The sequence below is a fragment of the Odocoileus virginianus genome, chromosome 2 (assembly GCF_023699985.2).
Source record: "Odocoileus virginianus isolate 20LAN1187 ecotype Illinois chromosome 2, Ovbor_1.2, whole genome shotgun sequence".
Lineage (NCBI taxonomy): Eukaryota > Metazoa > Chordata > Mammalia > Artiodactyla > Cervidae > Odocoileus > Odocoileus virginianus.
The window spans coordinates 60,222,976-60,249,509 of NC_069675.1; the positions used below are offsets into that span (position 1 = coordinate 60,222,976).

Genomic DNA, 26,534 nt, shown 5'->3' on the forward strand with positions numbered 1-26,534 from the left:
ACAATATTAGCACACATGTTAGTCTGCCAATTAAGGAAAGGTGTTTTCCACCTCTACCACAGAAGAATCAAGTGTTGATCAATGAAGCCATTTCAAATGGTTCTAGAGAAGGATCAGAGATAATAGGCTACATAGCATACATTCTAAAACTTATTTTCATACAATTTAATCTCCCTGAACCACTAAGCTTGGTTAAATCCCTGTGCAGCACAGAAGCCTCCCTAGGTCATTTACTGGGTATATTATCTGGAAAGCATATTGGATGCTGCTCTAAAATAGGTCTACAATGCCCTGGTTGCACACACAAATGGCTGTTTTGAGTATAATGCAAGGCTCTATTTCCCTTTAGCCATAAGAATTAAAACAATACTTATCACCATACAGTTTGATATTACTTCCAATAAGTACAATATTTATTAAACATATCTTCAGTTGTTTTGTTACATAGTGTGCAACAAATTACAATATTCTGCAGCCACAAATTATATGCAGAGTAGAAGAAACTATTAATCAGATAGTGTAATCTTTCCGCTTATAACTCTACAAGGAAGAACTAGCAAATCAGATCTTACATATAACATCTCACTAAACTTTATGCATGGAAGGTGACAGACACTGGTTGTGCTGTTTGATACAAAATGGCTGAACTTCATCTTCAGAAGACTAAACCTGACATCTAAACATGCCAATATAAACATCAAAACAAAATATATTCTAACCAACCACGGGAAACAGTCTGGTATCAGGAAAGCAACAAGGATTACACACATTATTTTATAAACCAGCACACAAAGGTTTAAAACAGTTCTGAAAATGAAGTTAGCTGTCTTGAGTCAAGGGAATAAAAAAAAAGTCAGTATTGACCATTTACAATCTCTGACCTTTGTGGAGACGGTAAGAATCTGTTGTAGTGCAGCTACATACAGTACAATTCAGGCAATTTTGTTTTTTTCACTTGGGTTCGGATTGCAAATTCATTGCTGTGAGAAAAGGACGGAGGCAAATTTTAGCAGCAACCTCCACCTGACTGCTTGACCGGAGTGCTCTGAATTTTAACATTGGACTTCTCGGCACCACCAGCTGTTGCTCCAGGACCCATTCGCTTTTTAATCTCAGCTGCCATCGTCATGAAAGACTGTTCTACATTCGTTGCATTCTTAGCACTGGTTTCCAAAAATGGAATTCCAAGGGAATCAGCAAATTCCTAAGAGAACATGTAAGGCAAAATTAATTGAAAAATCTTTTTCACCATCTGAAATAAGGAATGATGAATGACTTAAGCTTACTGAACTCAGATAAGACAATGCACAAATCATCATTGTGAAAGTTTCTAGTGCATGTATTTTAAAAGTTAAGGTGGGGACTTCCCTGGCAATCAGTCCAGTGGTGAAGACTCCGTGCTTCCAATATATGGGGGCATGGGTTCAATCTCTGGTTGGAAAACTTAACAATAAAAGCTAAGTTGGCTACAGCTACTGTGTGACACTAAACCCATATAAAATTCAAATTCAGCACCTTCCAATTCAGTCTGAAAGTCAAACTTGAAACATACCTTTGCTGTTGTGTAGTCTACTACTTTCTTTGTGGTCAGATCACATTTGTTCCCTACCAACAACTTGTTGACATTTTCACTGGCATAACGATCTATTTCCTGCAGCCACTGTTTAACATTATTGAAGGACTCCTAAAAAGACAATTTAAAGAATGATAATATAGTTCTGAACATAACTATTCTAATGAAGCAAGTGATAAACAGAAGTGTCTCTCCTGACCTAAGAAGAGCTAGTGAGACAATATAGCTATTAAAAAAGAACTCTTAATGCTAGGAAAGAAGTGAACTGACATTTTGATACATACTTACATGAATAAGAATACAGAATTTGAAAGCTTGAGGATGACAATGCCTTATTTGAGAGGGAAATACAGCTCAAGAGTTAAACTATAGCCCAGGCAGATCCCATTGTTTTGGAATATGCTATTTATATGCACGACAAAACCTAGTTTTTGAAATGTGACAAAATTCTGGCTTATGAATAAGGCAGCCTAACTGTTAACTACTAGAGATGTCAAAAGTTATTAAATAAATGGGTCCAACATAAAGATACTTGTTTTCCACAGTCATATTTAAGGGAGGAAAATTTCCATTTTAAATATTATAAGCAAATGACTTGAGATTTATAACTATCAATGATTTCATGTTTTATCACCCAGTACTCCTAATGGTGCTGAATCTGAAGTCTTATAAGTCTAGTTATCTCCTAATTAGCTCCAATTTCATATTTGACCTGAGATTGAACATTTGCTATAAGAATTATACACTGTAATTTTCATGAACATTTTCTACAAGAATTACACATTGTAATTTTCAAAGTTCATCTTTCAATCCTTGGCAGGCAAAAGAAGGACCCTGAAATTTTCTTTCTGAGCAAAAGAACAATTACTGCCTTTGAACCACATTCTTACACTATTCTTCACATCCCCCTACCTTTTTTCAACAAGCTTATCTTTAGATATTCACTGTCCTCTTAAAATGTTCCTTAAAGCTCATCCCTATTTCTGAACCACACACTCCATAGGCAGAGACCCCTAATCTTACTTTTGGCAATTCCAACAGGTCTAATTACCAGGCAAATTTCTGTTAACACCTATCACCAAGGACACAATATGAGCCAAACAATCCCAGTTCCCTACAAACCCTTGACAAAATGGTTTAATTGATAATAAATATAATTTGGGTCCCTTGAAAGCAAATGTAAATCCAATTACTAAATTTTCTGTTTACTAAAAGAAAATAGGAAATTTGGGCTGACCAGTTTATTAGGTATTCAAATGATGTAGGGGAGAAAAAATAACACTATACCTGTTCTTAAAAGATAACTGGTTTAAGATAAATGGTTTTGTATCATTCACTTCATTTGGGGTGGACAAAGTCTGCTATATAAATAATACTCATTGCTTGTATGCAAAGTAAAAATAGTGTGATATTTAATCAAATAATAACTTACTACATTGTTAGTGAGACACAATTTTCTCCTGGAACTTACCTGATCTGTCACATCATACACAACTATGATGCCATGGGCTCCTCTGTAATAACTGGAGGTGATTGTTCGAAATCTTTCTTGGCCCGCTGTGTCCCACTATCATAAAATAATCAAGAAATCCAAACAATTCCATTAAAACAAGAGTTGGGGAAAAGGAGGCAAGGAGGGAGAACAGTTTAGTTTACATAGTTGTGGATTACCAGGATTTGCTATGGGAACATTAGCTCTCTGTGCTCACACTACTAAATCACAAAGAAACTGCCAAATATCTGAAGGTTCAAAAAAGAAGGCAGAGTCTAATTTAGCTTGCAGTTAATGCTACCAATATTGTAAATTATAAGCCCTCTGATCAGCAACTATGTCATACTTTTCATATACTCAATAGCCTTTAGCACTGTGCCAAGCTTACACTATGAATGCAAAGATGGGCTGACTTGATATTAGCAAATCTACTGGTGTAGTGCCCCTGCTAACACATTACAACTCTCATCAAACATAAGACAAAATCTCTTGCTAGCACATTTTATCATCATGGCAAACACTGAAAGGACCTAATTCAGGTAACTATCAGTCAAGACAGCACTTTAGCCATCTCAGGAACAATTATTTTAATCCTAGGGAAAACAATGTAAGGAATATGATTCCAAATACTTTTATAAAATTTCATTTTAAGAGCAATTTACCACACTTCAATCATTTAGGCTCCAACAGTGGAAACAAATAACACTGCCACATTAAAGTTCGGAGTTAAAACTATTAAAAAATATCAGGTAAACATTTTAAAAACCATGGTTTTAACAAGCGCAATGAGAATTTTGTTTCAATTGCTCCTAAATAATGACCTTTCCTTTTTAAAAAAATTGGTTTTTTTTTTTGTTTTTTTTTTTAGAAAAGCTACCTACCCCACTAACAGGCTTCCCAGCTGGCACTAGTGGCAAAGAGACATAAGAGATGCAGGTTAGATCCCTCAGTTGTGTCCCCTGGAGGAGGAAATGTCAACCCACTCCAGTATCCTTGCCCGAGAATCCCATGAACAAAGAAGGCTGGCAGGCTCTAGTCCATAGGGTCACAGAGAGTCAGACAAAATGGAAGCAACTGAGCACACACCCCACTAAAACTTAATACTTAATGGAAAAAATAAATGAATAAAAAAATAAAAATAAAACTTAATACTTGATTGATCGGGAAATAACCGAATGGTTACTTAATGGTTAACCATTAAAAAAACAAAAGATAGACTTGTAGCCTAATACAAGTGGAGATTATGATGAAACAGCCTTTCGTGGGAAGAAGTTGTAAAGTTCTGGAATATATATGTGAACTTGACATTGCTCCCCACTAGTGTCCTAAATGGCAAAAAAAAAAAAAAAAAAAGGAAAAAAAAAAAGTTCAGGAGCACTGAGTGAAATCACTTCCTTTTCTAAGACCCAGCCAACAGAGCTGTTAAAGTAAGCTGCAATTTGGGGGAACTTTAAATACAGACTGACTACTGGATCACATTAAGGCATCAGTATCACTGCTGTATTTAAAATGGATAACCAGTAAGGACCTACTGTGCAGCACATGGAACTCTGCCCAGTGTTATGTGGCAGCCTGGATGGGAGCGGAGTCTGGAGGACAATGGATACATGTATATGTATGGCTGGCTCCTTTTGCTGTCCACTTGAAACTACCACAACACTGTTAATTGGCTATACCCCAAAACAAAAAGTTAAAGAAAAAAAAATTTTTAAGGCATTAGTGTCAGTTTTGTTAGAAGTGGTAACGGTGGTTACATAGTAAAATAGATGCATAGTTAGTATTTTTGTAGTAAAATATGTCAATAACCACTTTAACATACTCCAAGGGGGAAAAATAATAATGAAGTAATAAATAAAGTAATATGTTAACACTTGTTCATCTAAAACAAGCAAAAGCTACCTTTTTCATCCAAAGTACTAGCCTATTAAGAGTCAGAAGACCGTCAGTAGGGAGCCTCAAGTCTAAGCAGGATCTCTAAAGTCAATTTGACTTCAAAACATTAAATTTAGGTTCCTAGTTATTAGTTTCTTCATCCATAAATTCCAGATATCACTACTTTATGAAACTGCTAAATTTAAATGAAATAATGTTTATAAAATGCCTAGCACAATACCTCATTATAGTAGCTACTCAATAAAATGTTAGTTCCCTTCTCTTCTCCACCACTAACCAACCCCTTTCACAAGGATAGGACAAGAACAGGAAGAAACTATTTCTGAATACCTGTTAAAGAATTGTAGCTAAGCAATGGCACCCAGAGAGTAAAATTCCTGCTATCTTCTTGCCACTCTGAAAACTCTCCTGACTCTACATCCAACATTACCTTCCCTCTGTAACTGATCACCCTTTATGGACATAATCCTCATTACCCCTCATAATCACGAGGTAAACCGATTTTCCCTGCTGTGTCTCTCCTACTGAAATGGGATCCCCTATGGGGCTATGCTATGTTTCATCCATCCCGGCAACCTTGAACCTATCTGAATGCCTGTGCAATGTGAGCATTTCTGTAAAGCTTCGTGAATGAATCAACATTCACAGAAAGAGGCCTTTCATGGGACTGGACTCCATACATGCCCTGCAGTGCTGAATGTTTTGTAATCACCAACTGTGATAAAGACCCTGATGGCACACTTGAACAAGAAAAGCAGAAAAAACAATTAAAATATAGATAAACCCAATCATTCTTTTTAAAGACCTGGAAAACATGAAAGGGTAAGTCAAGCCAGGCAAGGTGAAATGTAGCAGGGTTAAAAGTAAAATCTTGCATTTAGATTTTTAACGCCCTAGTCACAAAATTTAAGACTTAAACAAAAAACAAACCAAAACCTTAAGACCCAAACTAGTAGGTAAAATAGCTACTGAGATAGCAAATGTAGTAAACTCAGGCTTTCTTTTTATGTCCTTGTATGGGCCAATGATGAGAAAATGGCAAGAGTCCCTACAGTCTGAGAGGAAAAAAAGAAATTCAGAGACCAAATCAATAGAGAATTTACCCCATGTAGTCCACACTGGCCAGATACTATCTTATATTTGATTTTAGGAATCATATTTTAATAAGTGGCACTTATAAAGGAGTAACCTAAATTGTAAAAGGTTCTGAAAACATGCTTCCAAAAAGGAATGACAGGTTGTGATAAGATCAATCTAAATGGCAGGGGCTCCCAACAGAAATTAATTTTGATTAGGCAGCTGCAAAGTTTTTACACAGATTAACATATATACATACACAAAACTATAGATCTGGTTCTCACAACTACTTAAACTATAGGTTTGGTTCTCACAACTACCTATTAGTAAGTCAAGTATCATCACACTCATTTTAGAGGTAAGAAACTGAGTCTCAGGAAAAAGGCTGAAGGTAAGTTAAACCCATGACTCTCCAACTAATAAACAGCAGAGTGAACACAACAAATCCAAGTTTTCTGACTCCAAATTCAGAATTCCTTCCAGTTCAGGGTGTTATCAATTCCATAAAAAGAGCAGTCACTTGTCTTCCATGTTACCTCATAGTAAGAGCCAATTCGAAAAGATATCTGAGATTTTTTTTTAAAGACCAAAGGTATGTGCATCCTGGTAGTACTCAGACCTATGGTTAAGTTTCTACTACAACTGCATATTTTTAATTCAGTGTTGGGGTTTTAAGGATGGGTAAGGGAGTGAGAATGGCACAGGAACACAATATACTGAAAACAGAGCTATGGGTCACTTGGTTCTGCTACTAATGGTAGGCAAGTCATTATATCTCTCAGCATCCATTTTCTGAGCTGTAAAATATGTAAGAAAAGCTAAATTCCCTTCCAATAAAATTCTACACTTCTACAGCGTTGGAACATACTATCTAATAAATACTCAACTAAAACAAATATGAAGAACCTCTCCTAGGTTTTTCCTGGATCCAGAGTATTCAGCACAATAAAAGACATATGAAAACTGCTCAGTAAACAAACATCAACTTAGACCCCGCAGACCTCACTGATAAAAGTGCAAGAAAAAGAACTAGGACCAGGTTTGACTTAAAACATGCATTTCTCAACTCTATGAACAGAAAATTCAATGAAGAAGGTAATCTTAAATCACTTTCAATCTAAACAATTCTTACTCTACCATTCTGTCACAGATGAATGATTCCTAAGATACTTTCATTTTAACATATTAAAAATAACAAATATTCTAAATTTACCAAAATAATTTCCAAAATATTTCTAGTCCAAAAATTACTTACTATTTGAAGTTTGATTGTTTTCCCATCTAACTCTATAGTTCTTATTTTGAAATCCACACCAATTGTGCTGATGTAGCTTTCTGTATATGTATCATCCTAAAGGGAAAAAAGTTAACAATTAAAATGAATGTTCAATAGAGTAAATAAGAAATATGTTAACTTTTATCCAGAAAGCTGATAAAGTTTGTAAGACACAATCTGAGAACAGCCACTCCATCCTGCTCCTGCACTCAGTTCACATTCTGAAGACAAAGTGCTATTTAATAATGGTTTAAGATTTTTTTCCCAATAGCTATTCTTTAGTTTTCCAATCATCTCTTGGCAAATTCTTTACATATATCATACAGATAAGGTTTTATATTTTGAATGACTATGAATGATTTTTCTAATTTGCTAATCAGCAGAATTCTTGCTCCTCCACCCCCACTGGTTATTCAGTTTATTCAACACAAACCTATGGATCATGTCCCTCTCCTGAAATTCTTTTAGAAGTCAATTTTATTTCTTAGTTATGACTTTTAAAATTGAGATATAATTCATATACATAAAATTCACCCCTTTAGAATATACAACTCAGTGGTTTTTAGTATATTCAGAAGACTGTGCAACCGTCACAACTATTTTAATTCCAAAACATTTTCTTCACTCCAAAAGAAAACCCTATACCCAGCAGCAGTCAGATTTCTTCCTCTCCCCCTAGACTCTGAAAACTACTAATCTATGTTTCCACAGATTTGTCTGTTTTGGATACCTCATATGAATGGAATCATACAATGTGACCTTTTGTGTTTGGCTTCTTTCACTCAGCATAAACTTTTCAAGGTTCAGCCTTTGTTTTTTTTTAATCTATCTATATATATATATATATATACAGAGAGACACACACAATTTATTTTTGGCTGTGCTGGGTCTGGTTTTTCTCTAGTTGTGGTGAGTGGTGGCTGTTCTCTAGTTCAAGTGCATGGGGGTATTCTCTTTGCAGCGGCTTCTCTTGTTGCGGAGCACAGGCTCAGTACTTGTGGTGCAATGGGCTTAGTTGCTCCACAGCATGTGGGGTCTTCCTGGACCAGGGATCGAACCTGTCTCTCCTGCACTGGCAGGCAGATTCTTTGCCACAGAGCCACCAGGGAAGCCCCAGCCATGTTACAGCATGAATCAGTACTTCATTCCTTTTTATGGCTGAAAAATAGTATACTGTATAGATATACTACATCTTGTTTATCAGTTCATGGACATCTGGGTGGTTTCTACATTTTAGCTATTACAATAATGCTGCTATGGACACTTGTGTGTAAGTTTTTGTGTGAATAATGTTTAACCCAAGGCTAAACTTTTAAAATTACACCTGTTTTTTTCCCTCAAGTACCTATTACAATTATTTTACTCATAATGAAAACAAAATTGTTTTTTTCTTTAAGTGAAAAGATATGTAAATGGAGAGATCACGCTTTCACCACATAACCCCACTGTACAATCATCAGGCATAAAGCACCACCTAGCAAGTATTCTGCTAACAAAGATGGATTTAGGCTCAATCAAGCCTAAACCTATTAAGAGTAGCACTGTTAAAAAGAACTTTCCTTGATGACAGAAAGGTTCTAAAGGCTGTGACTGTCAATACAGTACCCAGTAGCTCCATGTGGCGAGAACAAGGAACTGAATTTTTTATTCCATTCAATTTTATTTAAATTTAAATAATCACAAGGGACTCGTAACTACGATAATGATAGATAAAGCACTGCTCTGGGGCTTACTTCCAATTACAGAAACAGGAGGGACAAGTTTAAAGACACCACAGAGAAGCAAAGTGACAAACCTAAAATGTTGGACAATTTATAGGACAACTGCCCCAGTTTCTACAAAAAGAAAGTGACACGAAAAATACATAAATAAAAAAGGAGGAGGTGGAAGTGGGAAGTTGGAAAAACTCTAAAAGACTAAGCAGCAAAACAAGGAAATGAAAGTATGAACATTGTGTTACAATGTTGTGTTAATTTCTGCTATAGAGCAAAGTGATTCAGTTATACATACAAAACTGAATAATAACATACACATTCTTTTCCATTATGGTTTATCACAGGAAACTCAATAATTTAGTTCTCTGTGCTATACAGTAGCATTTCCATTCTATATGTAAAAGTTTGCATTTGCTAACCCCAAACTCCCGCTCCCATCCTCCTCCATCCTCCCCTCCCCACCACTGGCAACCACAAGTCTGTTCTCTATGTGATAAGTCTGTGTGAACCATGTTTTAAATTGTGATTCAAACTAACACCACACTTTTTAAAACAACCAGGAAAATTTATTTTGTAACTCAACAAATGTTTTTTATATGATAAAGTATGTGCGTTAGTTACTCAGTCGTGTCTGACTCTGCAATGCTGAGGACTACAGCCTGCCAGACTCCTCTGTCCATGGGATTCTCCAGGCAAGAATACTGAAGTGGGTTGCCATTTCCTTCTTCAGGGGATCTTCCCAACCTAGGGATCGAACCCAGATCCCCTGCATTGCAGAAAGATTCTTTACCATCTGAGATCAGGGAAACCCTATATTAAATAAAGTATGTAAGGAGAAATGACACATTGGAATTTCTATTTGTAGCACTCCAACAAAAAGAAGGAGAAAAAGGACTAAATGAAACGAGTGTGGGCAAGTCTTGATAATGCTGAATCAGATATGTATATGACACTGAGACAAAGATGGCTAAAGCAAACTGTAAAATGTGATCAGAGTTCCAAGTGGCTAGAGATAGCTATGTTGACTTATCCTCCACATATATTCACATTTCTCCATAAACAGAATCACTGGGTAAAAGGATATTTTTGAAGCACTGAATGCAATTTCACAAAATACTCATCATTAGATACTCCTTCTTTAAATTTAAATTTTCAAGTAAGTATCACGTACTATAGAAAATGGATAGAGAACAACATTCAGCACTAGAACATGCCAAGTGCTTTGTTAGAAAAACTTATAAATGCTGTTATTAATAGAATTCTTATATACCCCGAAATGACCCTTACTTGCATGCCTCTGAGCCACTGCACTTCCCATTTCAACTGTCCAAATTCTCAATATCTCTTTCTCCCCCTTTCTCCCCCAGCTTTATCCCCCTAACTCCCCAGCCCGTGGGCAAGTTGGCAATTTTTATCCATTTTTCAAATTTGAGTTCAGGCAACAGTGATTGTTCAAACATTCTTCAATTCCTTGGCCAGTAATTAAGAGATTCTTCCCTCTGTGCTCTCAAAGCTTATTATACATTTCTTAATCATACTTGTTACAGCTTGAATCTATTTTAGGGATCTGAGAATCAGTATTTTTAAAATGCTTCCTGGCTCATTCTGTGTAGGAAATACTGAAAACCTGTGACTTAGGTCAGTAGGAATCTGGAAAGGATTTTCTTTGAAGCACAAATACCTCAGGCTATAGCCATTTTCCTCAAGAGATGCTAGCTTCTTCCCACCTACCCAGATTACTGATTTAATACTAGGAATTATTCTCAATTTTAATACTTGTCACTTTAAGAAATATGAAGTATTGTCTAATTTTGACAGTAAAGAATCAGCCGGTAATGCAGGAGACCTGGGCTCAATCCCTAGTCAGATTCCCTGGAGAAGGGAATGGTAACCCACTCCAGTATTCTGGCCTGGAGAATTCCATGGACAGAGGAGCCTGGTGGGCTACAATCCATGGGTCACAAAGAGTTGGACACAGCTGAGCAACTAAACAAAAAGAAATTTTTAAGTCCTTTAATTACAAATAAAACTGAACATTTTTTCATATTTACTGGCAATTTATATTTCTCCTTCTGTAAGCTGCCCACTCATGCATTCATTCTTATTTCCATTAGGACAAATATCCTTTCCTTACTAGTGTATAAATGTACTTTATATATTGAGATCATCACCTCTTCCTCCATATACTTTTTGCTAGGACCACTTGTTTTCTAATATTATGTGTCAACATTAATTTTAATGCAATCAAATTTAACAATCCTTTCTTTCCTGATTTTTTCCTGTTATTAAATACTTTCAAGTAAGATTAAAGAGTCACCTAGGTTTTATTCTGGTACTTACATGGTCTCATTTTCAAATTATTATTATATAATGAATATACATGAGACTCACTAACATCTCATCAGAAAAGTAATATTAAATATTTGAGATGCTGTCAAGCTTGCAGTGATGGAGTTTAAATTTTTAAAAATTCTAATTTTCCCTTGAATAACTTAAAGTTATTATAGGCAACAATTACTATCAGGTATTTTCCTTGAAGTGACAATGTCTGTTTATCTGATAAAATGTATACCCAATACTCAGTTCTAGATAAATACAGCCTGTTAGTTGTTCTTTCAAGTTTAAAAAAAAAAAAAGTTCAATGAAGAAAGCAGCTAGTTTAGCTCATAATGGAAACAACTATACAAACGCTTTTCTCTCCCTTTAGACAATCAACACATTCCAGTCTTCAGGAAAACTGTTTTATGTGTACTCATTTTTTCACACAGAATATTTAAAAAGGAAACACTCAACAAGGATCAAGATCTCTAAAAATTAATCATTTTTAGAAGCAACCTAGGTGTCCATCAACAGATGAATGGATAAAGGAGATGTATACATACATATATACATACCATGGAACACTAGTCAGGCATAAAAAATGAAAAATTGACATTTGCAACAACATGGACGGACTTGAGAGGGTATTATGATAACTAAGTCAGACCGAGAAAGACAAATACTTACATGTTGATTCTTAAAATAAAAAACAAAGCTAATAACTATAAGAAAAAAAGACTCACAGATTTGAGAACAAACTAGTGCTTACTGGCGGAGAGAGAAAGGAGGAGGAGCAAGATAGGGGCAAGGGATTAAGAGGTACAAACTACTATGTATAAAGCAGAAAGTTACAAGGACATATTCTACAATACAGGGAATATAGCCAACATCCTATAATAGTAAGTGGAATATAACCTTTAAAAATTGTTAATCACTATATTGTACATCTAACACCTATATACACTGAACATTAATTATACCTCAATTTTTAAAAGTATGAAAAAAAGTAATCATTTTTACTGTTTCATCAAAGACACACTTAAGTGATAATGGTGTTTTTTCCTCCCCTGCGAGCGAACAGAGGTAAACACCATGACTAGGAGCATAATCTGGGGCTTAGCATTACTTCAACATGGGACTAATAAGGCACTTGCAGTTTTACCTACCATTGCTTTTGCACCATCAGGGCAAAGATCAACAGAGTGAAAAAAGACAAATGTCTTTTGTCTCAGTACAACTACTTGGTAATCATTTATACTAATGATTTAGTGTTATTAGCAAGTGGTTTTTGATCTCACGGACCCCAGGAGGGTCTTGATAATCCCCACTGGTTCACATCTTAAGAAGCAATCATCAAGACAGTGAGAATGAAAACATGTTAAATTTGAAGGCAGTTCATAAACACTACGAACAAGACCGTGCATTTTATTTATTAAGTTGAAAGTTATTATTAAGTTATTTATCAGTTTGTAAATTTCATCCATTGTCAAATGACAATGATGCCACTGTCAAAAAAAATAAATAGTCTGTACCAGGCCCTGCTTTTTCTTTTTATTCAATAAAGTTTTACTTGAAGATCTGTCTTCCATCAAGTCACTTTCAACCCAAACCTACCATTTTTTCCCTTACTCATCATTTATGTTGGAATGAAACACTGTTTGACCTCCAAGCAGAGTATTAAGATACTTTGACTTTGTAACTACAGTTTTCTTGAATTTCTTTTAGCAACAGTATTTCTTCTATTTAAAGAGTCTAGATCTCACTGGGGATGTGTATTTGGAGGCTTCATATATAAAATTCTGGAAGAATATCCTGAATAAAACTGTGTTATCTTTTGTCTACCCAGAAAATATACACAGCATTAATTCCTTTAAAATCACTTTGACTTCAACTTACTGCAAACCTAAGAAGAAGGCAAGACTTTCCAACCCCAGAGTCGCCAATCAGAAGTAACTTGAATAAATAATCACTGCAAAGAGAAAAAGAAAATCACATTAATAAAAAGCATATTGTATTTTAAGTTCTACAACAACAAAAGTATAGCCAAGAATAATAGTCCACTGAGGAAGACTACAGCTTCTGAAAAGCCCATGGACGCCCTAATAAGCCCAAATTCCAAGAAACAGCAGTTTGGGGCCCTTTTGATGAATCACTGAACATGACAGAATTATGCATAAGTAAGACAGATAATGCCACCCATACCTCTAACATCACTGAACTTCCACATCCAAGCAATGAATGAAAGGAAACACAAATGATATGCATTCTTGGAGAGTCCAATAGACTTTCGCTAGAAAAATCCCTCTTCTGCAATATTAGAATACAGGGAGTTAAAGTTTCATTTGATTTTGCCAGTGAAACAAATCTCTCCTTCAACTTCAAATCTCAAATCATTATTTCCTAGCAATCCTCCAACAAAGGGCTTTTATGATCCTTCCCTAGCAGCCACCTGGAATTCTCCCCTTTTATTTTAAACTGGAGATGCAATAAAATCAAGGGGGCTGTTTGTGTAAACGCACAATTTAACCAACATTCTAAACTTGTATTAAAGCATACTTCAGAAAATACTGAAAAGAAAAAACAACAACAACACTGAAAGCTAGGCTTTTTATGCACATTTACCATCACTGAGACTAACTCAAAAATTATCTCCAGGGAGCCTTTCATAAATCTCAAGACAACAGTCTGCCCATGGTCTCCAAAGGAACCACTCATAGATTCTATTTTTTCCCAACTCTGACCAGTTCTGTAAGTTCTTTTAAAGCAATTTCAAAATGACAAAAAATCCAGAATTTACAGATTTTTTTTCAGAAAACATATGTGATTCTTAAATTTCTTCCCTGTGACTTAGTTTTTATGAAATGCTATCCACCTAAAATGAAACCCAAATATCACTTGCAAATGAAATGTAGATTACAAGTGTATTTACGTGTAAGTAAGATGTTTAGATGTGATTACCTCTGGGATTATTAATCAACTGTTTACCGACATTTGTAACACCAGGGGGGCTTTCCCAGTAAAGAATCTGCCTGCAATGCAGGAGACCTCGGTTCAATCTCTGGGTTAGGAAGATCCCCTGCAGAAGAGAATGGCAACCCACTCCAGTATTCTTGCCTGGAGAATTCCACTGACAGAGGAACCTGGTGGGCTACAGTCCATGGGATCTAAATAGTGGGACATGACTGACAGACTAACACTTTCTCTGTCACTGAGGTTTATAGTATTAAAACATAGCTTTCTGGGACTTCTCTGGTGGTCCAGTATTTAAGAATCCACCTTGCAATGGGGGAACATGGGTTCGATCCCTGGTTGGGGAACTAAGATCCCACATGCTGCAGAGCAACGAAGCCAGAGCGCCACAACTACCAAAGCGCACACACTGTAACTAGAGACTGTGGGCCACAAGGAGCGGTCCCGCAGGCCGCCAACTAAGACCCAACACAGCCAACTAAATTAAAAAAAATATTAAAAAAAAACAAACAAAAACCACACAGCTTTCTGGTTTACCAAGTTACTGTAGTACACTCATTGTCCCTAATTATACCAAAAAGGAAAAAAAAATTTTAAATCCTGCCCTAGTAAATGGGAAAATAAAGGTCACAGAAGGAAATAAGCTTTTAAAATAAGTGATTAAGAAGGGCTGATTGAAGCACAGGACGAACGTAATAACTAACACCCTTTCCCATTTGAGAGCCTAAAGAATAAAAGGGGATAGTAGGGACAAGTATTATAAAAATTTACCCTTAATAAATTATTGATACCTAATACCAAACAACTTCTATTAGTCAGTACATTTGCTGACTGGCTTCAGTACTATTGATACCTTTCTCTTTAATTAGACCAAATGAATTCTTAAGAAGGATGAACACTGAACATCAGCAACGAGAATCTTACAAGCTTCCATCTCAGTTAGCAAGAAAAAGCACAGCACCAGTACTACTACAGCTACTTTGTTTTTAACAGGAATTATGACACAACAAATGCCCTGAAGGTACCAACTTCCCTGAGCACAGTGCCAAGTATCCAGTAAGCACTCAATAAACATGCCCTCAATCAGCAGTACTGGTAAAGGATAGCAATGGGCTACCGATGTTGCCTGTGATGTCACTAATTACAATAAGGATCAATTTCTCTCTTCCAGAATAACCGTAAGGCTGGAGAAAAACATGAGTGCTTCCTAACTATGTTACAAGTTACATTATGGTTTCAAAGAAATTAGTCAATTTTTTAAAACTACCTTTTTCAATTATCATATTCTTTTTAAATTTCACAAACAGCATTATTTTGAAACATCATTTATGTGTTTCTGATAATTTAAAGCCCAGAGCCATTATAAATAATATAAAGAGTTGAGCACTGTGCTCCGCAATGAGTCTTGCTAAAGAAGCCTATTTTGTTCTCTCCCAAACCATCAGCTTCATGACCAGACAAGACAGACATCCAACGTGACAAGACACATGGAAAAGAACAGCAAACAAAATCAACCAACAAATTTCTTGCCCTACTGTATTCACACAGCAAGAGACTATGATCAACAGCACATTACCTGCACTGAAACGTTTTAAATTACCTACTCCTGTAGTAGCTTTTTTCTAAACTATTAATATACAGGATGTATTAACACAAGATAATTCAGATTTGAGATCACTTACAGATAGTTCTGTAACTAATTTACAAAAGAGAACAAGTAATAATGTTTATAGAAATACGCAAATCTAAAGTTAGAAAGCTCAAGATCAGTTCTGCTACAGAGCCAAGAATAATTTAGCAAACAGTAAGACTTCAAATGTATTTTTCATTTATTCTTAAGAATTTGGATTAAGTTTTCAGTCTGCAATACCATTTTAACTTATGTGAAAAACTGAATTCTATCAGTTGAGAAATTTTAGCACAAGTAAAGAAATCTTTACAGATTACAGTACAACTATAATCGCCACTCTCCTAGATTGTTTCAGTGAATTCTACCCACTGTTTTCAATCAAAACTTCCTCTAGTCTTTTTCACGTCTAATTTACAATGACAGTGATACGTCATACCTTCTCCCCATAGTAGTCTGGAGTCTGTTTTTCCTCACTCTGATGTTTAACATCTCTCTCTGTGTGATGGTAAACAGACTTACTCATCCAAAATATGACATTGTGCCTTTAACAAAGTACCGTGTCAAGAGTTCAGAGAACATTTTAATTTTGTGTTTTTAATCAGGTCTCTCTCATAAGTAGTCATTCTTGAGTAACATTTTGGGCAAAATGCCAGAGAAAAAAATCTACAGGAACATAGCATGTTAAAAGAACAGCAGCAAACCTCAAACGCCAAGGCAACAATTTGAGCCCCAAAGTAAACCATCATGTACTGGATTATAACCCAAAGAATAAAATAAATATCCATGAGTCCATAAGGGTACAATGATAACTGAAGAGGAGAGAAGAGACAACTCTTCCTTACGTGAGGATTCCAATAATACATGTAGAAGGAACAAGAGAAGTAGAAAATCACTAGTAGATTCACTGCTGCAGACAAGATCCACTGATGAATGCTAAAATTAGTGGGTGAAACTTCGAGGAGAATTAAGATATCTGCATGACCTCAAAATATGCCCCCCACCTCAAATATTTATTACTGCAGTGGTTTTAACATATGCCCACAAATTCTTTGAATACTCCTCCCTCCAGGAGATGGAGCTTCTTTAATTCCCTTCCCCTGAGGGTGGGTTGGTTCCTAATGACAGGTTTCTAACATTGTGTGAAAAGGGGAAAATAGTTATTTCACAATGGAGAAACCTGACAGATGCCACCTTTACAAAGTGATCAAGGTGAACATCACCAGCAACGTCACATTGATATCACGGAACTTCTGACATGATGTAATGAGTAGAGTGCTTCACCTCTATGGTATCTCTCCCCAAATCTATAACCCCATCTAATCAAGAGAAAACATCAGACAAATGCAAACTGAGGGAAATTTACAAAATACGTAAGCTCTTCAAAACTGCCAAGATAATGAAAAACTACACTGAGAAACTCAGATTGAAGGAGGCTAATATGATATAATAATTAAATACAACATGGTCTCTTGGATTAGGTTCTGGAACAGAAAACGACATTAGTGGAAAAACTGGAGAAACTGAAACAAAAGTCTATAGTTTAGTTCAGTTTACCCATGTTAATTTCTTAATTTTTATAAATGTACCATGGTATATAAGATGCTAACATTAGGGGAAGTCGGAAAAAGGGAATACAGGAATTTTCTGTACTACTTTTACAATTCTTCTGTGAATCTAAATTTACTTCAAAATAAAAAGATTTTAGAAAAACAAACTATGAGGACATTAATGAAATAGGTGTAATCTCATTGAAAAAAGCTAGCTCCTGATATTTTTTAAATGTGAGAGATAAATTTTGTGGTTTTTTTGAGTTAAATCAACAATCATAAATCATGGTGGAATCTGTAAAATAAAAACTTTGCTTTTGAGGCACAAGTAATTTTTCAGAAAATTACTGTAAAGTGGAGATAATTCAGTGAGAAAGTAAGACAGTTAAAACTGACAAAGATTAAGACTGGATGGAAGGGGGACAGATTCAGCCTTTTAACAAATGGATGGTGGGATGCCAAAGACAACAGCAAGTGAAAAATTATTTTTGTTATCAGTTTCTCCTTAGGTCAACTCATGGTCTACTTTATCAATACTGCAGACCCTTTATTTCCATTATTTACAATCTGAACATAATCTTTTTTTTTCCCATTTATTTTTATTAGTTGGAGGCTAATTACTTTACATCATTGCAGTGGTTTCTGTCATACATTGAAATGAATTAGCCATGGATTTACATGTATTCCCCATCCCGGTCCCCCCTCCCACCTCCCTCTCCACCCGATCCCTCTGGGTCTGAACATAATCTTAATACCCATGCCATTTCTGCATGTAAGCATTAATATTTTCCATACCTTAAAAAAAAATCACTATTTTGAGAGCACGAAGAGTATTTTTTAAAAGTCACTTAAAACCCATTTCCATTCGAAATTCTATTTAGATAAAATGTTTTCCTTTTTATGAAGTTACCAAACTGCATACATAAAATAGGAAGTAGGAGATGAATCTGCTTGTTGCTCAATCTAAAATACTACTCAGAATTCTATAATATCAAGAGACTATTACCATGATATACTACTAAGTAAAAAGATTATAGAACATCTTTGTCCAGTATAATCCATTATTGTTAAAAAAACAATTTGTACACACAAAAAAAATGGGGAAAGAAGTGGACACTTCTAAACTGTATGATTATACTTGTCTTTTCTTTATACTTTTTAAAATGTCTGCAATCACACTGTTATTACTTTTCTAATCAGAAAAAAAAAAATGCTATTTGAGAAGAGGAAAAATTTTAATCAATAGCTTATTCAGTGACTGAACAACCTAATGAATTCTTCCAGCATACCTGCCCTAACACAAATGACATGTAAGTAGGCACAGTAGGTCAAGGCAAAGCAGGTCGCATTGGCACACTCCCAATATAAGCAACAAAGATATGAATCAACTTTTTGGATTAAATAAAAATAAACATTTTTTATCTTCAAATAAAATTTGGATTATCACACACAGTTCACCTGTCAATGAAAATGTTACAAAAGAAAGTTGACTGACATTAACACAACTTTTAACATACACTTTGGAAACACACCAAGGAAGACAAAAGTAAACAGTGGAGAATTATATAATTGTTTTTATCCAAACAGAAACACCCAAAACACAAATTTCACAATGTCAGCTATAAGTATACCTTAGAAAAGACCAGCTATTTTAAAAAGTTAAACGGAACCTGTAATTTGTTCTCTTTTACCTATAACAAGTTCACTTGTATGACATGAAACATGTAGTTGTATCTTTTTATAAAATCATACTAAAACAGCCTAAAACTAAGCTCATTTTACAAATTTAAAACAAAAGTCATGATTATGATATAGTGGGCCAAATTTTAATTCATCTTTAAACTACACATTAGCCAATTAGTGTTTGGGGTTTAAAATGATTAATAAAACTTTGGAGCTGCAATAATTGTGCATGACATCAACTCTTCTTTACTCACTTTAAGTATGATCCACAGAACACAATTCAAAATTGATCATTAGGCTAGAGAAAAGAGGTAAGAACTTTTTCATATGCTTCAACTGTATTGTTTGAATTTTATAGAGCATATACTACTTTTCTGATTAAATTAATAAAAAGAAATAAATAAACCTTCAGTAATGGCCAAAAACAACCTTAATCAAAATCAACAATTAAGAATCTGAGAGGGCAACAGTCTTTCCTTCATATTTAAGAAAATAGCCAAGCAATTAAAAAAACAACTCTCCCCACAATTGACCACTAAAACCACAATTAAATAAAATGTATTTAGAGACAATAGATTAACTTCCGAGGTTCCATTTTAGGCACCATTTAAAAGTGTTCCAAAAACCCAAAGCTGGAATTCTGAAAATGAGAGAAACTTTGGCTGATTGGAAGTGGTAAGCCATACAAGAGGACAAAAGAATAAATGGTCTTGAAACGTATTTAACAGTAAACATTTGCTGAAAAACACACCAAGTGTCCACAACCTCCTTACCTTTCAAAGCCTGCATGGGTTTTAAAGCTGGAAAGACCTGTATTTGAATTCAGGCTCCATCAAATACTAGCTAGAAAATCTTAAGGCAAGGTACTCACCTATCACTATGAGGCTCTATTTCTTCATCTGTAAAAAGACTTAATTAGCATACTACCACCCAATTAGAGGGCTTCCCAGGTGGCTCAGTGATAAAGAATCCACCTGCCAATGCAGGATACACTAACGATGAGGGTTCGATCCCTGGGTTGGGAAGATCCCCTGGAGCAGGAAACGGCAACCTACTCCAGTATTCTTGCCTGGAAAATTCCATGGACAGAGGAGCCTGGAGGACTACAGTCTATGGGGTCGCAAAGAGTCGGACACCACTGAGCACACATGCACACACCTGAACCACCTGATTAGGCTCTGGTCAAGATTATAAATACTGCCTCTAAAATATTTAGCAGTGTCTGGTACATTACAGGAACACAATAAGTGGCAATTAATATTGTCCCTTCCTCCCTCCAATCCAGGATGTAACCTGAAGAAAAAACTCAAGACCGACAGACAAAAACGTTGAAGTTGTTTATCCAAAGTTTCTGTACAGATGATGTGTGACAAATTATCACAGGAGTTTACCAGTTTAATTTATAATATAAAATAAAAGTGCAAAAATTACCAGCTAACAGTTTTAAGTACAATGATCACAACTAGCAACACATACAATAGTAAAATGGTCTGCAGCAAATAAGCCTACCTCTCCAGTAAAAGAAAGGCATTTTGCTTTACCTGCTTTTCTCACAGAAAAGGCTTGCACGACTTTAAGGCACCAAGTGGTCAAGAATAGTCATGAGGGGAAAAAAAAAAAAAAGTCATGAGGGTAGAAAAACTGAAAATGGATAACAATAATTAACTTCAAGTCGAGAGAAGCTCTAAAGATCAACCAAACACAAGATGTGAAGAAAATCAAAGGCCTATTAACAATACGTACCTCACAAACCCTTAACATTTTTTTTAATTTATTTTTTTATTGAAGGGTAACTGGTTTACAGAATTTTGTTGTTTTCTGTCAAACCTCAACAAGAATCAGCCACAGAAGGGAGGGGATATATGTATACTTTCTTAACATTTTTAAGACCTCTCCAATCAAGAATTTTAGACATAACTGACCACAAAAATACTAGTTGCCTAATTAAATGGCTTAATTTCAAGTTCCTAGAAGTTAACCACACACAGTAACTGGAAACCGCGTACTTGGACTGTAAAATCATAGGCCCTTGAGTTAAAATTCCAATTCTATTTGCTTACTCTGAATGCCTTGGGCAAGTCATTTAACTCTTCTTTGCCTCCGACTCCTGTAAAATTAGGACCCTATTTCTTCACTGGACTAGGGGAAATAATGGACCTATGTAAAATTTCTGACTAGAGGCGGGAACTCAAGTTGTTTCCTATTGGCCTTAACTCAGGACTAGCACCAGGGCTTCTGGAGAGTCCTCCTCAGTGCTCTGTTCTCCTAAATCAACATAACTTTCTGTCAATAACTGAAATCCTAGGCCTCTTCTCCAATTTTTTTGCACTATTATGCCATTCTATTCTTTACAAAAAAATCACAAGATTTAATTTGCACTAATACTGTTAAATTGATTATACTTGCTTAAGTTTGAGTCATCTTAACTAACTGGTAAGCACCTGGAAGCAAAGTCTATGTTGTATAGTTAAAAAATTAAAACCCCTCAACTCCTAGCATAGTCTGATGACAAAAGGCTGGCTGTTTTCTTTATCAAGCTTTTTCTCCACGGAAATTAGATTTTTGCGTGTTGTGTGCCTACGTGTGTGTGCAAGTGTATGCTCACAGAAAGATTTTAAATATCTGTACTGAAAAAATTTTTCAGAGAGACAGGTCAGTGATCCATGTTTGATGATTAAATGTGTTAGAAAAACTTTAACAAGCTCAAAAGGCATAAATGGACTGTATGAAGTAGTGGTAGTCTGAACTTAAACCTATGGTTTTCAACTCAAAATTCTGGCTTGGTTTCTTTTCCCCACCATTTCTCACCAATTCCCTCAGTGATAATGTTTTATACTCTCAGATGATAATAAAGTCAGTATGTAAGTCCTACTTTATATATAAAACCTATCAGAATGAATCAGCCATCTATGAACTAGCACACAGAACCTGAACAAATATAAAGTGTAACTTACTGCTTAAATTAACTTAGAACATTTGTTTTAGTAGAGAGTAAGCTCAGCTCAAAACAGCATGGTAAATTTTGGAGTTCTGACTTCATTAGCTTTAGTAAGTGATGAACCCAATTGCTCTTTATGAGGACAAATGCCAGCCACCAACCTATAAATTAAGCACTAAATAATAATTTGACAAAGTTGCTTGAACTATCCTTTTATAAATTTAACTACTTTTATAAATTCCATATAATTCAATTGAGAATATATCACATATTCCTCTGATCTAGGCATTTACCCTAATTACATCCATATGAATTTTACAGCAATAAAGATACTACAGAGATGACACTGTTGTTTATGTGAACATTAATGCTGTTTGAACTTAGTGTATCTTTGTTTCAAGAATCTTGGAAACACTTCATGTATCAATAACTTAATGAGAAACAAACAGGTAAACATTTTAATAAAAGGAGAAGAAAAGAAAAGCACAGACTAGGTCATGAAAATAAGCCATACCCAAACAAATCTCACATTTTGAAATTAGTTCAAGATCCCGGATTTAAAATTAAAATCTGTCCCCCTTGGGTTTCTACATTTCAAAAGAATGGTAGTGAAAATTCTCTTTTCTGTTTTCAATCTTCTACATCAGGCATTTATAACTTTGAGGTTCATGAATACACTTAGGGAATGTGAATAGCTTGCAACTTTATGCAGAATGCTATGAGTATGTATATACATAGGCAACAGATCCACAGTGTTTATCAAATATTCCCAAGGGTACATGACCATAAATGGGTTAGGAATAACTGCCCTAAATGGGCAGAGCAGCAAGTACAAGTAATAATTCCATTTAAGTACTATTGTTATTCAAAGAAAATACAGTCAGACAAGTTAAATTCATCACTGTCCTGGAAAACTTCAATTATATAATTCACTCAATCTCATTTGTAAAGCTCACTAATCTGAGGTACAGAGTGCATAAAATGCCCTATGTGAAGACCCTAGCCAAGCAGCTGGCACAGAGAGTAAGTACTTGTCAATTAGTAGTTATTATTATTAAAAATAATGTTTCCAAAGAGTGGTTCTTATGAGGAAAAGTAATACTACCTGTCAAAATCTATAAATACGGAACAGAGCAAACTAACTGGAACCTATCAGCAACCCTGGATTTAATACAGTGGGGTGTTCTGACCAACCGAACCATCAGTCACAAAAGTACCAAGGAAAATTTCATTTCCTACTTCTCCTTTGTACCCTATTTCTTCACATATTTAAGTAAACAAACCAACAAACATTTATTCTCTGGCTCCCTAAAGCCTCAGGATTATTTTCCCTTTAAGTATCATTACACCACTACCCTTTTATAATTTGAAACATTACAGGGTGGGTCCAAGGAAAAGCCAAGTCCTCGGTTTTCTTCCCTGAATTCTATTCCTGATATCAAAGAAGCAATCTCTCCTCAGCCCCACCTTCTACAAGAAAACAGTGGAAAAGTCTGACTGTTCTGCTCTCCTAGAGCAGGGCAGGGAGGTTGTCATTTTGTCTAACTCTTACTAAAACTTCAAAATGCAGTTCAGACGAACAGTGGTAAAAAGCAGGAAAGTCAACATATCTAAGGTATCTCAGGCACTGGCATCCTACACCTATTTTTAGTTTCTCCTCATCTTTTTTTTTTTTTTTGCAAATTTTAAAAAATTTCAGAATCTTAAAAAAGCATTTTATTTAACCCCATTTTCATACATTAGGAAAGAGACAAGAGTAGGTAACAGCAAAAGGAAGCGCTTAACTATCAAAAATGAAACTTAACTATTACAACTACAAGTGGTAAAACCATCATGTATGTAGTCAGAAGTTGCCAAGGAGAGCAAAAACATATACACAGTCAAGCGATTGCTGATAGGATATGAATATAACAAGAGGTTAAGTAAGCACTTGTTACATCACTTAGATAAATCACTTATTGCTTCTAGAACAAAAATTGAAACACTAAAATCACTCACAAAGCAAAATTCCCTTTAAAAGTCAACTAAACAGTTGGCAAGAAAACACCTGATTCTAAAGCTCTTCTATCTTAAAAAAAAAAAAAAAAAAAACTCTGAATATATAAGACACTGTCAACATCCTATACTTTAACCTATTCGTGATGAAAAGAAGAAATTTTAATGTAAAATTTCAGTTTCTTTAAATGATCCTACAAGATCATCTACTCACACCAAACTCTTAAAATGCATTTTGTGGAAAGTCTACATAGCTACTGGCAACTTACACTATGCAGAGAAATTACATACACTGATTCTCTACAGACATTAAATAGTCATATTCTGGACAGTGAGAATACTTCTTTAAACTTCTTTGAATTTCCCAAATCACTACTAACACCATCAAAAAGTCACCAAAGCAGCCAACAGAAAAAAAACCTATTTTTAGTTGGTTTCTGCTTCTTTTCTAATAAAAAAATTCTAACTAAAAATTACGTAAAAGGCAGTAATGATGTATTTATCAATGAAATTACACTGTTAGCCAGATAATAGAACTGATTAACTTTTTACTTTCAAATCCCTAAGTTAAAAGACAGACTTATAACAACAACAAAAAAAAAAGATAGACTTATTCAAAGCATAGCACTGGCAAAAAAAAAAAAAAAAAAAAGTCAAATGTTCCTTGAATCTACCATGATAGAAAACAAAGTTTAGGCGACTGATTAAAACATGCCATAATTCTGTTAAAACGTAATAAAACAAGTTTTAAGATTTTTTTTTTCTTTCACAAATTTTTCTGCAATGAACTAGTTGATCCAGGGACTATCCTGGTGGCACAGTGGATAAGAATCTACCTGCCAATGCAGGAGACATGGGTTCCATCCCTGCTCCAGGAAGATTCCACATATGGTGGAGCAACTGAGCCCTCTGGACTGAAGCCTGCACGCTCCAGGGCCCATGAGCCACAATGAATGAGTCCCTGTGCCACAACTCTGAAACAAGAGAAGCCACCCCAACGAGAAGCAAGGGCACCCAACCTAGAGAGCAGCCGCCGCTCGCTGCAACTAGAGAAAGCCCTCGTGCAGCAACAAAGACTAAGAGCAGCCAAAAATATATAAATGAAGTTTGTACATGTCAAAAAAATGTGATCTTAAAAAACCCCAAAAACTAGCCAATCCAAAGACACTACTACATTTAGGTCTTCCGACTGGAGTTAACTGGTTGAGATAGGTACACATATTTCATTCTTAACATACTCCTTATAGATGAAGCAGCCAAAATGACTTTGACACTAAAAAAAAATCCAACAGAAGCTAGTGGATTAGGAAAAATGCTTCTGGTATGAGAATAATGTTAAGTATTTCTTAACTAGTGTGCTGAAATAATCACTGCCTACTTCACCTCCTTGCTCAGGAAAATTAAAATCTTTCTTCAAATCTCCAGGAAAAAAAAAAGAGCTTTGATGCTTTCCATCTACTTTTTCCACTGCTCAGACTCCACTCTGGTTGCATTTTGTTTGTAGTATTTGAAGTTCAAATGAGTCAGTCATTACCCTTAATTTCTGCTAATAAAGATAACCTAGGACCATTTATCCCAAATCAGCCAAACAACATGGAAAGCAGTCAAAGAAAAACCTTCAAATTAATCATTGATGGACATATTTCTTATTCTCCTCACTCCCAAACCAAAAACTCAAAGATTACAAAATAAAAGCATTTAGTAATAAAGCTACCAACAGGTAATCGTGTCAACCTAAACAAATCTAAAATCTTGTTCATTCGGAGAACCAAACTTTTGTCAAGAACACATTTTCATTATCAAATTCAGCAGCACCCATACAGCAGATTTTAAAAGCTTCTATAAGGAGTAAGAAGAACATGACAAACCAAAACAAGAAACACCTGGGGTGCACCTATAAATATTCCCTTGTATACTATTGTTTCAAATTAGCATATAAAGTGTCCACTATGATACATGTGTATTATATAATGCATATATTGTACCTGGCATATAATAAGTGGCCATAAATGTTTGCTATTAGGGTAACACTGTGGAATCATAAAAGGCACTCGTCCATTAAAAGTTTTAACTTAATATAAAAAAAAACCCTTTGATTTTAAAGTTTAGAACACGGTTTTAAAGCAAACGGGCTTGTGTCTGGATGATTAAACTCTAAGAATTTCCTTCTTTTCTCTAGTTCCCAATTTTTTTCTAATTACTTTAATGATGCTAATAAGCTTGATTAAAGATAAGAAGAAATTGCTGAAGTCAGATTCTAAAAATCTGCTTGCTGGTTGCCTTTGTGACCTTTCATAATAAAATATCACCTGTTCTCACCTTAAGTACTTTTCACTACTGCTTTTCCAAAGGTTTTCCCAAGCTACGAGGTTATTTTACTTAAGAGACAGCCTAGAATATAAATACAGTAGCCCAGGTACTGGGCA

At 35.2% G+C, this 26,534-nt stretch overlaps 1 protein-coding gene across 1 annotated transcript in view; it reads right to left on the reverse strand.

The window, feature by feature from the left end:
• Nucleotides 1-384: 384 nt before the first annotated feature.
• Nucleotides 385-26,534, reverse strand: part of RAB1A (RAB1A, member RAS oncogene family) — a 28,641-nt gene continuing 2,491 nt past the window's right edge. Inside the window, exons 2-6 of the mRNA XM_020916228.2 lie at nucleotides 13,242-13,314; nucleotides 7,291-7,386; nucleotides 3,045-3,140; nucleotides 1,553-1,684; nucleotides 385-1,204 (exon numbers count right to left, since the gene is read on the reverse strand). Coding sequence (XP_020771887.1) covers nucleotides 1,007-1,204; nucleotides 1,553-1,684; nucleotides 3,045-3,140; nucleotides 7,291-7,386; nucleotides 13,242-13,314 — 595 coding nt within the window. The 3' untranslated portion in view covers nucleotides 385-1,006. The remainder of the gene's footprint in view (nucleotides 1,205-1,552; nucleotides 1,685-3,044; nucleotides 3,141-7,290; nucleotides 7,387-13,241; nucleotides 13,315-26,534) is intronic.